The sequence below is a fragment of the Eumetopias jubatus genome, unplaced genomic scaffold, assembly GCF_037043125.1.
Source record: "Eumetopias jubatus isolate StellerSeaLion01/CBP00866 unplaced genomic scaffold, mEumJub1_p1.0 scaffold_8, whole genome shotgun sequence".
NCBI classification, from domain to species: domain Eukaryota; kingdom Metazoa; phylum Chordata; class Mammalia; order Carnivora; family Otariidae; genus Eumetopias; species Eumetopias jubatus.
The window spans coordinates 78,298,373-78,311,016 of record NW_028274814.1 but is presented as its reverse complement, the minus strand read 5'-3'; the positions used below and the strand labels follow the sequence as shown (position 1 = coordinate 78,311,016).

The following is a 12,644-nucleotide window of genomic DNA, read 5'->3' as shown; positions in this document are numbered from 1 at the left end:
ACAAACAGAGGGAGTGGCAGGCAAAGGGAGAGGGAGAAGCAGCCCCACTTGGAGCAGGGAGCCCAATGTACAGCTCGATCCCAGGACCCTGGGATTATGACCTGAGCCAAAGGCAGATGCTTAACCGACTGAGCCACCCAGGTGCCCCAAGAAAGTGATTTCTAAACAATAATAGATTGGTGGGTGAAGTGTTGCAGGCCCAAAGCCTCTGAGATGAGACCTGAGTGGTGGGAAGCAGAGCCCCAGGGGGTTCAGAGAGGGAGAAAGCTAGAGAGGTGCCTAGATGGAAGGTAAAGGGAAGCGACCATTAGCCTATTAAAGACTATGACTTTAAGTACCCTCTGCCCTCCAGCAGCTTCCAACTGACAAGTTATGCATTTGAAAAGAAGCAGCCATTGGGTGGGTGTCTGGCGAGGAAGAGACAGGAGGCAGAAGTTTGAAGTCCAGAACCAAATTATAACTACAGAGATCTATCCCTGATTCTGGGGAAAGCTCTCAGCAGAAGGCTGCAAAGTTACCAAAGAAAATGGTCCCCTGGTACCCACCCCTTCCAGTCCAGGCTACTACTGCCAAGGAGGAGAGATGAAAGTGGGGGAAGTTTGGGGAGGACCACGAGAAGAAAGTCTCTGGTTGTATGCCCAAAGGGCTTGGTTGGCCTTGGGTAGAAACTGGAACCCATACTTCCTGGATGATAGCAGAGGACAATGGCCTGCCAGGATAGGCTTTGGGAGAGTAAAGATCCAATTCAAGTATCAGAGGAGGGTGGTTTGGTGCCAGGCTTAGGCTTGGAAGTAGAAGGATGCTTATCCAGGCAGCTTAAGACTGAAAAGCTCCTAGGATTTCTTAGACAGGTGCCTGCCTGGTTTCCAGGATGGGACACGCTTCAGTCGCGAAATGGACCAGCGGTGACCGGCTAGAGCCCCCGCCCCGGTGGGAGGGGGCGGGACGGTCCTGGGAGAAGGGCGGGGGGCGGGGCCAGGGGCCACTTAAGGCGGAGCTGGGGTGTTCTGGCAGCGCCGGAGCCGGGCAGCAGAGCCAGGCTGGGCTGGCTCTCACCCACGACCCCCCTTCCCTGCTATGATGGCCCGTCAGTAGCAGGTTCCAGACCCCCCGGGAGCATGTAGGCAGAGCTAGCGGCAGCCAGGTGCGCAGAGCCACCAGAGCTCTAGGGCACTCTGGGGGCAGCTCTGCCTGCTGCGCTCTGTGGTGCCTGGGGAAATGCCCAACTGACGGGCGAGCTGGTGAGGACAAGAACGTACCCTTTGGTCCGAGCCCTCTGCATCCATGGCGCTGCCGGCCAGGCTGATGCCCCTGTGCTGCTTGGCACTTCTGGCGCTGCCCGCCCAGAGTTGCGGGCCGGGCCGGGGGCCGGTTGGCCGGCGCCGCTACGTGCGCAAGCAGCTCGTGCCCCTGCTGTACAAGCAATTTGTGCCCAGCGTGCCCGAGCGGACCCTGGGCGCCAGTGGGCCTGCCGAGGGGAGAGTGGCAAGGGGCTCGGAGCGCTTCCGGGACCTGGTGCCCAACTACAACCCGGACATCATCTTCAAGGATGAGGAGAACAGTGGTGCAGACCGCCTGATGACCGAGGTAAGGAGGACCTCTCCCCACCTGTGCCAGGGCATTGCCAACTCCTGTGGCAGCCTGGGAGGGTAAGCTGGGCTTCATCCATAGAGACCTTAATCTCAAAGATCTCCTCTCCCTACCCTTCCACCGCCCCCCCCCCAAAACAACCCAAACCTGTGCTCACTGGGCTAAGTGATCAGGAGGGATCCCAACAGGGAGAAGCTGGAATGGGGAAGGGAGGAGGGACTAGTGAGAGTGAAGCTGGGAGAGACAGTGAGGGCGGGGAAAAGAGGATGGCGGCAGGCGAGACGGGAAATGGCTGAGGCGTGGACCGGGGGGTCAGCTACCGAGCCAGGCAGGAAGGGCTGGGGTGAGCTGGGGGCCAGGAGCTGGCTAGGCAGCAGACAGAAAGCTCTGCCCTTAGCCTGGCTCCTGACCTGATTGTGGAAAAGATCTGCGGGCTAAAGAGATTGAAGGAGGCTGGGAAAGGGGTGGCCAAGGGTTAGGTCACCAGGCCATGTACCTGAGAAGGGGCTGGGCAGGAATTGTCTTCAGCATGGGGGAGGCATCCTAGAACCAAGGCAAAACTATTCTAGAGTCTAAACGACTGTTTTGGGTGAAAAGTAGTTCTCAGTGGGAAGAACAGATGGGCCCACCTGAGAATCAAAGTGTTCCTGCATCCTTCAAGCTCAGCTTAGCTCAGGAGTTTTCCTTGGAATTAAAGAATTAAATTCAACTAGCATGTATCAAGCATCTGCTGCAGACTGGAACCTAATTGACCTAGGATAAGGTGAGCAATGCCTTGGGAGTGAAGGACCACCTCTGGCCAATGACCTCAAATGTCAGACCTGGAAGGAAACTTGGAAATCACATTCTTTCACCTCCTCGCTTCAATTTTGCAGCTGAGAGCTGGGCCCCAAGAGGAAAAGTGATTTAATCAAAGTCTTAAAACTAATTAGTGGCATGGCTGGGACTAGAATTCAGGACTCCTGACTCTAAGTCTATACACTTTCCATTACACCACCTAATTGTGTATGGAGTGGGGAGGTGGGGGGAGAGGGAGGGGTACGGATTTCCTCCGATTAATTGCCATAGTTTTCCAGGTTACTTTGTTAGGAAAACCTGTCCAGGGGAGAAAGAATTCCTTCTACTACTACTCAGAGATTGGGACGGAGACACTCCTTGGTCATGGAATATTGTGGCCCTTTCCCCTGTCTGGCACCTGCAGCAGAGGGGCCAGAACAAGGGACAGGCCCAGGAGGGGCTCTGACAAGGCCTGGGAACCCCTCGGTCCTGCTTATCTCCCACACCCTGGCTGCAAAAGGCCTCCATTGAGTTGGCTCTGCACTGGGCTGCTGCCCCCGCAGGTCAAGGCCTCAGGGCCTCCTTAGGGGACAAAACGACAAAAAGTTGGAAGGAGTTACCACTTTTCCTGTCTTCCCCTCCCCTCCTCTCCAACCCTGCGGAGGTGTAGAAAACTCGGGAAGAAGGGAAGGAGGAAAGTGCCCCTCTGGCACTTAGGAGAAAACCAAGCCTGAGGTGAGAGGTCGGAGCGGGGAGAAGAAAAGGAAACTGTCCTCCCTGCGCCTCCTCCCGCCGCGTCCGTGCTATGGTGCGCGCCAAGGTCTCCGGCTCCCAGACTAGAGCCGCCCAGATAACCGTGGTCTCACTCCCCCGGGTGCAGGCTTCCAGCCACCGCTGCTTTTCCTCCTCTCCACTCCCACCCTGCAGGGGGCCCCCCAGTTCCGCGCAAGGGCAGCTCCCGTTAATCTCAGGTGCTACTCCCACGCCTTTCTGGGCTGCATCTGGAACAGAGATGGAGAGACCGGGGCTCAGGGCTGGCAGAGCCTGAGATCGAATTGGGAGGGCTGGTCGCGCTGGGGGAGGGGCCCGGCGGGCAGGAGCAGGGATGGGGGGGCGCGGCTTTCTGCCCTTTCCTCTCCCCGAGCCGGGGCGGCTGAAAAGCGCCTTTGTGGATGGAGCTGCTGAGTCCGCTTCTCCCGGCGAGTCCCCGGCCTCGGCCCGGGATTCTCGCTCGGTTAAGTCATCCCGGAGAATGGCCATTGTACTTCGCGCAGCCCCCGCCACCCAAACCCTTTTTCCAGCAGCCTCGATCCCGCACCGCTCCGCTTGGGCACCTCTGTGGGGGGCACTCGCACCACGAAGGGGTTAATGCTAGGGGCCAAAAGGAGGAGGAGGAGGAAGGAAGGAAGGAAGCGATGCCCGGTGCCAGGGAAGGCAACGAAACAAAAGATGAATCAGGCGGAGGGAGGGCAGCCCGGGCTTGGGGCGGGGGCCAGGCTCAAACAGGGGCTCCTCTCGGGGAGCCAGGCTGCTCAACCCCTCCCTGACAGAGCTTCCACCCACCCTCTCAACTCTTGCCCTCTTCCAGATTGAGCCGAGGTCCCAAAACGAGTGAGGGGCGGGCGTCGAAAGAGGGGAAAGAGTTAGGTATGGGCACACCCTCTTAATCTCTGAGGTGACCCCACAGTTCTCCCACAACGCTCTGGAAAGGGAGTGCATATTGGCGACTACACCTCTTCGGATTCTCACTTCCCCAGGACATTTCAAAAGCTGGGAGGGAGTGGTGTGGGGCCAGGAAAACAAAGAAGAATCGGCCCTCCCTTCCAGGTCCCTTTCGCCCCTGCGGTGGGAGTGGTAGTGAGGAGACTGACTCCTTTATTCCCCGCCAGCGCTGTAAGGAGCGGGTGAACGCTTTGGCCATTGCCGTGATGAACATGTGGCCCGGAGTGCGCCTGCGGGTGACCGAGGGCTGGGACGAGGACGGCCACCATGCTCAGGACTCACTCCACTACGAAGGTCGTGCTTTGGACATCACCACGTCCGACCGCGACCGCAATAAGTATGGGTTGCTGGCGCGCCTGGCAGTGGAAGCCGGCTTCGACTGGGTCTACTACGAGTCCCGCAACCACGTCCACGTGTCGGTCAAAGCCGGTACAGTAGGGGATGGGTGGTGAGGTCCGCCCAAAGGGGGCTCCTTCCGGGAAACTGAGGCTGCACAGCTCTGGTGCGACCCTAGGGGAAACCAAGTGGGCGTTAGTGTTGTAAACCATCCTTCCATTTCTGCCCAGGTTGGGGCCAGATCCGTGGGAAATTACATGTCCCAGGACTGGCGAGGTCTGCTCTGGGCTTGACCCACATCTTTGAGAATCTGTACCAACATCCTGGAACCGCTGGTCTTGATTCAATCATCGCTGTGCTTGTGCCCTGCAGATAACTCACTGGCTGTCAGGGCAGGCGGCTGCTTTCCGGGAAATGCCACCGTGCGCCTGCGGAGCGGCGAGCGGAAGGGGCTTCGGGAACTGCACCGCGGAGACTGGGTGTTGGCGGCAGACGCGGCAGGCCGGGTGGTGCCCACGCCCGTTCTGCTCTTCCTGGACCGGGACTTGCAGCGTCGGGCCTCTTTCGTGGCTGTGGAGACCGAGCGGCCCCCGCGCAAGCTGTTGCTCACGCCCTGGCACCTGGTGTTCGCTGCTCGAGGGCCAGCGCCCGCACCAGGCGACTTTGCACCGGTGTTCGCGCGCCGGCTGCGCGCGGGGGACTCGGTGCTGGCGCCCGGCGGGGACGCGCTTCGGCCGGCGCGCGTGGCCCGCGTGGCGCGGGAGGAAGCCGTGGGCGTGTTCGCGCCGCTCACAGCACACGGGACGCTACTGGTCAACGACGTCCTGGCCTCGTGCTACGCGGTTCTGGAGAGTCACCAGTGGGCGCACCGCGCCTTCGCTCCTTTGCGCCTGCTACACGCGCTGGGGGCGCTGCTTCCGGGCGGGGCGGTCCAGCCGACCGGCATGCACTGGTACTCTCGGTTCCTCTATCGCTTGGCGGAGGAGCTCCTGGGCTGAGTGCGTCGCACATAGAAACCTCGAGGCGCCTGCTGAAACCCGGGCGTGCGGGCTGAGATCTGGGGATGTGGGCAGCAGAGGATGCTGACTCGAGGTGGAGGGAGGGGATAGGGAGAAAAATGGAGGCGAGACTGGACTGCTTGGTTTAGGGGCAACCTCCACCTGAGAGGAGATCCCTGGTCCTAGGTAGATGGAGTTGACGGTGGATACTCTTTGACGAGAACTATTTGGCCTCTTCTTCCCGAGTACCTCAGCCCCACCCGGTTATTTTATTTTATTTTCTATTTATGAATTGTAATATAATGATCTGCTTGCCCCGCCTGGCAAGGCGAGGGGACAGGGCATGGCGTTAACACTGTTTGACACAGCCAGCCAATCTGACGTCTGACATTTTCCTACAGGCGGGCTAATAAAGGGAAGGCTTGCAGGAGCTTATTGGAAAATGTCTCTATTCTGAGGGTGATTCACCTCCAGAGGAGGGGAGAAGGGGACCAACTCTGAGTCAATACTTTACTTCCGACTCCTCCCTGCTTGCCCAGCAGGTCTTCCTGCCTGCTTCCTCCCCTCAGGGGGGGCATCCCAATTGATCAGCAACGGAGACCAGAAGAGTCGTGCCCTTTTCTAGGCTGCTGGTCCCTTCTCCCACCCAAAGAGGACCAGCATTCTGCCTGCATGGTTGTATGCAGAATGTTGGAGGGGCCAGGGTTGTTGAAGGAGCAAGAGGGTCCTTGTGTGTCCTTTCTCGTTTATAGAGGCTTCAGCGAGGTCTCAGGCCATTGCATTACTGATAGTCGGAGAATTCTGCTCCCTGATTGTTAGCCTGCCATCCTGGGCCCTCCATGAAGGCCATGAATCCGCCTAGTTCCCATCCTACCCTGGTGTCAGGATCTGAATGGGGGTGATGTTTTATTCTGGGATGTCACTGGACTAACTGATGACCCTTGGGAATCCCTAGCTAATTTATAACTGATAGTACCCACACACTCTTGGTCAAGAGAAAGAACGGGAACAGAGGGCTGGAACCTATCTCTCCTGAAGGGCTGTGGGCAGAGAACAGCTTCAAGCCCTGGTGTGTGTGTTTAGGGGGAGATGGGTAGGCTCTCCAAGCAAGGGCATATAGGCATATAGGCATTACAGCTGGAGTCCTCTTCTTGACCGCCTGTCCTAGTTGTTGTTTCTCCTGGCTTCCTCCACCCCCACCCCCCACCCCCCTCTTGCCTCTCCCATTCTCCTGGCTCTGCTTCCCTGGCCTGGGTGTTCCTGGAACCTTCGGGTTCCAATGCAGCAGACAGGCAGGAACTCAGACAGTCAGGTGCCCCTGAGTTAGAATGGAAGCTCAGAGGAAGTTGAACTTCAGTGGAAGGGGAATGCCTGGGCTCAGGGGGAGATGGAGGGGTTTGGTGGTACCACCAAGGAGCCAGCCCTTGCCTGTAGCAGCTGTGCAGCTTCAGTCCACAGGGTCCCTGCTATACACCGCCCTCTGGTGGCCTTCAGGATCAGTTCTCTTCCAGACCAAAGGAAAGAGAACTATATACTGCAGGGATGGGTGGACTGGACCTGCGCAGAGGAGCCTTATCTCAGGAGGTGAGAGATGGTGGGTGGGGCTTGGTAAGCTGCCAGGGCTGAGCCACAGGTGTCAAGGTCTGGTGAGGAGCCCACACGCCTCTCCTTGTGAAAACTCGTCCAAGCCTGGCATTTTTGCATCCTTTGTGCCTGGTTTAGCTTTGTGGCTCCCAGAAGCTGGAGGTATAGTCGTAGCCAGATTCTGTGCACCTCCAAGTTGCACCTTGTGACACTTGAGTTCAATGTCTGGAGATGAACGCATACTTAGGGTTCCAGGAAGTGCTTAATAAAGGCGAAGATTGGAAGCGGAATAAGTTTATCTTTAGGGTCCTTCCACCCACCATCTCCTTCAATCCGTACCAGGTACCTGTTGCCACCTCCCTCCCCCTTTCCTGATCTCATAATCCAAGCTGTGGATCTTTCCCAGAGCATGGCCTGGAAGTCAGGCAGACCTGCAGATACTGATGCCACCCCAAGAGGATTGTTGACGAGATCAGTGTCTGTCTGTGCCCAATGTGGGATAGGCACTCGGTCAAACGTTGTCTACGCTCTGCTCCCATTTCTCACTGCCTTTGCGGATTTCTGCTCTTTGTCTGCTTCTCTCCTCACCGCTCTGCTAGAAGCAAGATTTATCCATGGTTCCCAAATATTTTGGGGGTTGTGTTGCCCCTATACTTGTTTGATTTCATAACACTCCTTCAGAAGGTGCTGTGTGAAAGAGTTGGGCTTGCTTTAGAACTAAAGTCTAATTAAAAGTGATCTTGTTTTGAGAATTTACAGAGTATTTTGTGATAATCTTGGCAAGACCTCTCTGCATACTGGGAAACCAGAGTTGAGAACCACTGCTTCAAGGTTCAGTTGACCTTTTTAACCCCCCGAATCCAGACTTTTTCCCCCCTTCCTCTCTTCAAGCCGAATTTACTGAACATCTAGAGTGTAGCACTGCATTAGGCATGAAAACTCAAAATATTAAGAAACTGCTTTCTCCATGGAGGAGTAGGCTTAAAGGTATAAGATGGGTAACTACCAAAGCAATGTTGTTACCTAATCAGGATGAGTTGAATGGGTGGAAAATGCCACATCAGTACAGAGAAAGCCTGTGGAGAAAGTAGGGCCTGGCTAGAATGTTGAAGCATGTAGGTGGAGGAGACCAGAGAGGGCATTCCAAGCAGAAGTAACAACATGAGCAGGCACTTGGATTCTGGAATGAAGATGTGCAGCCTGGCTAGAATGGGAGATCAGGGAGTGTAACTGTATGTAGCTATTGTTTCTTGAGAACTGACTACATGTCAGGCCCTGTGCTAGCTCTTTACATGCATTCTCACCTTTCTTCCTTACATAACCCTGTGGGATTCTATTACAGATGAGGACACCGAGGCAAAGACAGGTTTAAGTCTGTGGCTCAAGTTATTACAGCTAGTAAGTGGTAGACCTGGAGCAGGAATAATAAGAAATAAAACTGCTTTGATGGACAGGGCCACATCCTAGAGGGCCTTAAGTAGTTTCTGACTCGGTGCACCTGGGTGGCTTTGTCGGTTAAGCTTCCGACTCTTGGTTTTGGGGCTCAGGTCATGATCTCAAGGTTGTGGGATTGGGCCCTGTGTCAAGCTCCGAGCTCAGCAGGGAGTCTGATGGAGATTCTCTCTCCCTCGCCCTCTGCCTCTCGCTCTCTCTCAAATAAGTCAATAAAAAGTTTTGGACTCTCATTCCCTTCAGGGAGTCACTAGTAAATCTTAGCTTTTTGACAGTTATTTCTCTCTCATTTTCACTGGCTCTTCTTTCTCCTGCCTTGATCGCTGGCTTCCTTAACTAAAGTTACCTAGCCAGTAAAGGAAATCCTCCAGATTAGAGGAGAGGGGAGACTGAGCTTCGTTATGGATTGAATATATGTGCCCCCTCCAAATTCATTCACACAAACCCTAACCCCTGTGTGGCTGTGTTTGGAGATGGGACTTCTAAGGAAGTAATTAAGGTCAAATGAAGTCATAAGAGTGGGGCCCTGATATGATAGGATTGGTGGCTTTATAAGAAGAGACACCAGGGGCGCCTGGGTGGCTCAGTCGTTAAGTGTCTGCCTTCAGCTCAGGTCATGATCCCAGGGTCCTGGGATCGAGCCCCGCATCCGGCTCCCTGCTTGGCGGGAAGCCTGCTTCTCCCTCTCCCTCTGCCGCTCCCCCTGCTTGTGATCTCTTTCTCTGTGCCAAATAAATAAATAAATAAAATGTTTAAAAAGAAGAAGAAGAAGAAGAGACACCAGAAAGTTGCTTTCTGTCTCTTTGCATGAATCAAAGAAAGGGATGTAAAGACATCTTGAGAAGGCAGCCCTCTGCAGGCCAGGAAGAGAGTTCTCACCAGAAACCAAATTGGCCAGAACTTTGATCCTGGACTTTCCCAGCCTCCAAAACAGTGAGAAGATAAATGTTTGATGTCTAAGCCACCCAGTTGATGGTATTTTGTTATGACAGCTCTAGCAGACTAATACAGTCTTCCAGAAATGTGTGAAGTAAGAAGAAGCCAGTGCTAAGATGGAGTCTTTATTTAGTGAAAATAATGAACTTTGAAAAGTGAGCATTTCTGACCTAGAGCCTTGACATGTTTATCTCTGACTGTACCTGTGTGGTCACTACTATATTGGAGGAAGCTTTCTTCTCTGGCTGGAAGACTGAAGCAGCTGTGTATGGGAAAAAGGCTATGGCTGGTCAGGGTATTTCCTTGTGGGGACTGTGTGGCCAGTTAGCACATTCAGACTCTCCTCTCCCTGTTACTGTCTATATGTGAATTGGTTGATGTATACACATGAACATCTCCCATTAGATGGGGGGATATTTTCAGTCAGATCTTACTGAGTGCCTATCTTGTGCCAAATACTGTTGATGTGCCGTGGGGAGAGGACAGTAAGTCAGGCATGGCTCTCACAGCTCACCCGGCAAGACGCAGTGGTCAGAAGGTTGTTGAGGACGGTGAAGGAGATGAGGAGTGATACTGAAGCTGAGACCTGAAAGATGCGTAAGAGTTGTTCGAGCAGAGGTAACAACATAAACAAAGGCCTGGAGTTGGGGAGCAAGGGTAAGTTGAACATCAATTCAAGAGTAAAGGCGCATCAGTAAGTTCAGTTTAGTGAAAAGAAGGTGTGATATACTTTAAAGATTTTCAATTTTGTCCTGAAGATGAAAAGCAATAGTAGGATTTGAAGCAGTTGGCGGGGGTGGGGGTGGGGGAATCAAACTTGCATTTTAAAAAAGAAATTGGCACTTAGATGGGCTTTTTGGGTCATCTTTAGTCCCTAAGTAGGTTGGTCCTCCTCTGTGCATGTGAGTGTTGCTAGTTTGTTTTTTTTTAAGATTTTATTTATGTATCTGACAGAGAGAGACAGTGAGAGCGGGAACACAAGCAGGGGGAGAGGCAGAGGGAGAAGCAGGCTCCCCGCTGAGCAGGGAGCCCACAGTGGGGCTCGATCCCAGGACCCCGGGATCATGACCTGAGCCGAAGGCAGACGCTTAACGGCTGAGCCACCCAGGCGCCCCCGAGTGTTGCTAGTTCTGATTGCAAGTAGCAAATGCCCCATTCCCACACTGTGTGTTACGGGAGCAGATGGTGGGGGACAGTGTGGGGGTACTGGAGCAGCGCATGATAGGATAGGGACAGATTTGAAGGTGATGCCTCCAGCCCTGGCTTTGCTTCTCCCTAAAACCCAAACCCAAGCTGTCTCTCAACTTCTCTCCTTGGGACCACATAACCTAAGACCATAGTTATTTGACTCCAAACCACATGGTGTCCAAACAGAAGTCCCTGGTACTGGGAACTCCTTTTTTGCTATTCTCTTTTGCTCTCCAGCCATTCTTCCCACAGAGTTTGGCTTAGTTTGGAGCTGATGGCCCTAAGCTGAGACAGAGCTGCCACCCCGAGAGCCGGGTCTGGGCTGAACGCTGCAGCTGCCCAGGAAACAGCTGGTTAAGCCCTTAGCAGCTGCAGCAGCTGGGATTCCACCCAAAATTTGAGCTGGGATTAAACCCATTTCCTCCACACACATCCCTTCCCTGTTCTAGCCCTTGGCTAGTCTATAATATCTCCTAGAAGTTTTGAGACTAAATATCACAAGTCTCTCTGTGAACTAAGCTGAAGCCAAAATCATCCACCTTCTTCTTGGAGGCAGCTGACCCAAAGCACCTTAGGACCATCACAGGAAGGAGGGTGTGGGTCTCTCTCATACCCAACCTCCTTTCTCTCATTCTCTCTATCCTTTGATAAACTGGCCAGGATGGATTATTCTTTAAATTGTCCAGTTTTCTTTTTTTTTTTAAGATTTTATTTATTTGAGAGAGAGAATGAGATAGAGAGAGAGAGCATGAGAGGGGAAAGGGTCAGAGGGAGAAGCAGACTCCCCACTGAGCAGGGAGCCCAATGTGGGACTCGATCCCGGGACTCTGGGATCATGACCTGAGCCGAAGGCAGTCGCTTAACCAACTGAGCCACCCAGGCACCCCTAAATTGTCCAGTTTTCAATAACCATTAGAATTGTCTAAAGAAGAAGGGGTTTCTTTGGCAGGGTGAGGAGGTAGATTTCCTTTATCTTGGAAAAGCTCTATACCAAGACCTAGAAACTTGGTGGGAGTGTTATAGGAGGATCAAGAATCATATGGGTGGTTGTCACTTTTCAACCATGATTGCTTCTCACTTAACTGTGATTCTACACTTGCGAACAATAGGGCTGTATATTCTATTTGGTGCTTTTGCACCAGCTGTGTGACCTTGAGGAAATCACTTTGTAAGAGATGCCAGAGGCCACAATGAGGTACTTCCAAGAAGCTGGAGAGAAGGAGGTGCCCTGAGATTTGAACAAGGCAAATTAACACACAAAAGAACAAGGCATTTCCTCCCAGCCTCAGAGATTTGACTCCCTCCCTTCAACAAATATTTATTAGGCCCCTGCAAGTACTAATAGGCATTTTACTATGCTAAGGATTTTTAATGTTTTTCTAGAGAAACAGGCAGTCATTTGAATAGATTGAATTAATTTAATTAGGTTTTAGCTTTGTGGAATGGCCTGATCAAATTTGGATTTTATTTTATTTATTTATTTGACAGAGAGACACAGCGAGAGAGGGAACACACAGCAGGGGGAGTGGGAGAGGGAGAAGCAGGCTTCCTGCAGAGCAGGGAGCCTGATGCGGGGCTCCATCCCGGGACCCCGGGATCATGACCTGAGCTGAAGGCAGACGCTTAACAACTGAGCCACCCAGGCGCCCCTCAAATTTGGATTTTAAAAAGATCACTGTAGTTGCTGAGTGGAGAATGGACTAGAAGGGAGTTAGTGAGTCCAGGGAGGAGGGCAAAAGCAAAAAGGCAAGTGCAGTGGTGCAGATGAGAGGTGATGCTGGTGAGATAGAGAGGTGGCAATGGAGATGGAGAGAAAGGACAGTTGCAGGCAATATTTAAATTTGTGGGATGGATAGGACCTAGTGGTTGGTAGGATGAAGTAGGGAAGGAGGGGGAGAAAAAGATTTCTTTCAATTTTAGCTGCGTGATATTAATGTATCTAGAATGAAAGGGTGCCTGGGTGGCTCAGTTGGTTGAGCATCTGACTCTTGATTTCGGCTCAGGTCATGATCTCAGAGTCGTGAGATGAAGCCCCTAGTCTGGATCTACGCTCAGCATGGA

General features: G+C 53.3%; 1 protein-coding gene across 2 annotated transcripts; it reads left to right on the top strand.

Moving 5' to 3' along the window:
- The first annotated feature begins 1,003 nt into the window (after positions 1-1,003).
- Positions 1,004-8,418, top strand: DHH (desert hedgehog signaling molecule). 2 transcript variants are annotated; one of them, XM_028125502.2, is made up of 3 exons: positions 1,004-1,587; positions 4,257-4,518; positions 4,798-8,418. In XM_028125502.2, exons 1-3 carry the CDS (start codon positions 1,285-1,287, stop codon positions 5,421-5,423), a joined length of 1,191 nt encoding a protein of 396 aa, XP_027981303.1. In that variant the 5' UTR covers positions 1,004-1,284; the 3' UTR covers positions 5,424-8,418. The 2 variants fall into 2 exon arrangements, with proteins under 2 accessions (XP_027981303.1, XP_087882180.1); XM_088026054.1 differs by having other exon boundaries at positions 1,004-1,595; positions 4,208-4,518.
- The last annotated feature ends 4,226 nt before the right edge of the window (positions 8,419-12,644 follow it).

Bases quoted from the DNA above. Each gene is read 5' to 3' on its own strand.
- DHH (XM_088026054.1), top strand. From the start codon at position 1,285: ATGGCGCTGCCGGCCAGGCTGATGCCCCTGTGCTGCTTGGCACTTCTG. The intron at 1,596-4,207 runs GACCTCTCCCCA...TCCCTTTCGCCC, and splicing joins CTGATGACCGAGGTAAGGAG to CTGCGGTGGGAGTGGTAGTG. The intron at 4,519-4,797 runs GTACAGTAGGGG...TGTGCCCTGCAG, and splicing joins CCACGTGTCGGTCAAAGCCG to ATAACTCACTGGCTGTCAGG.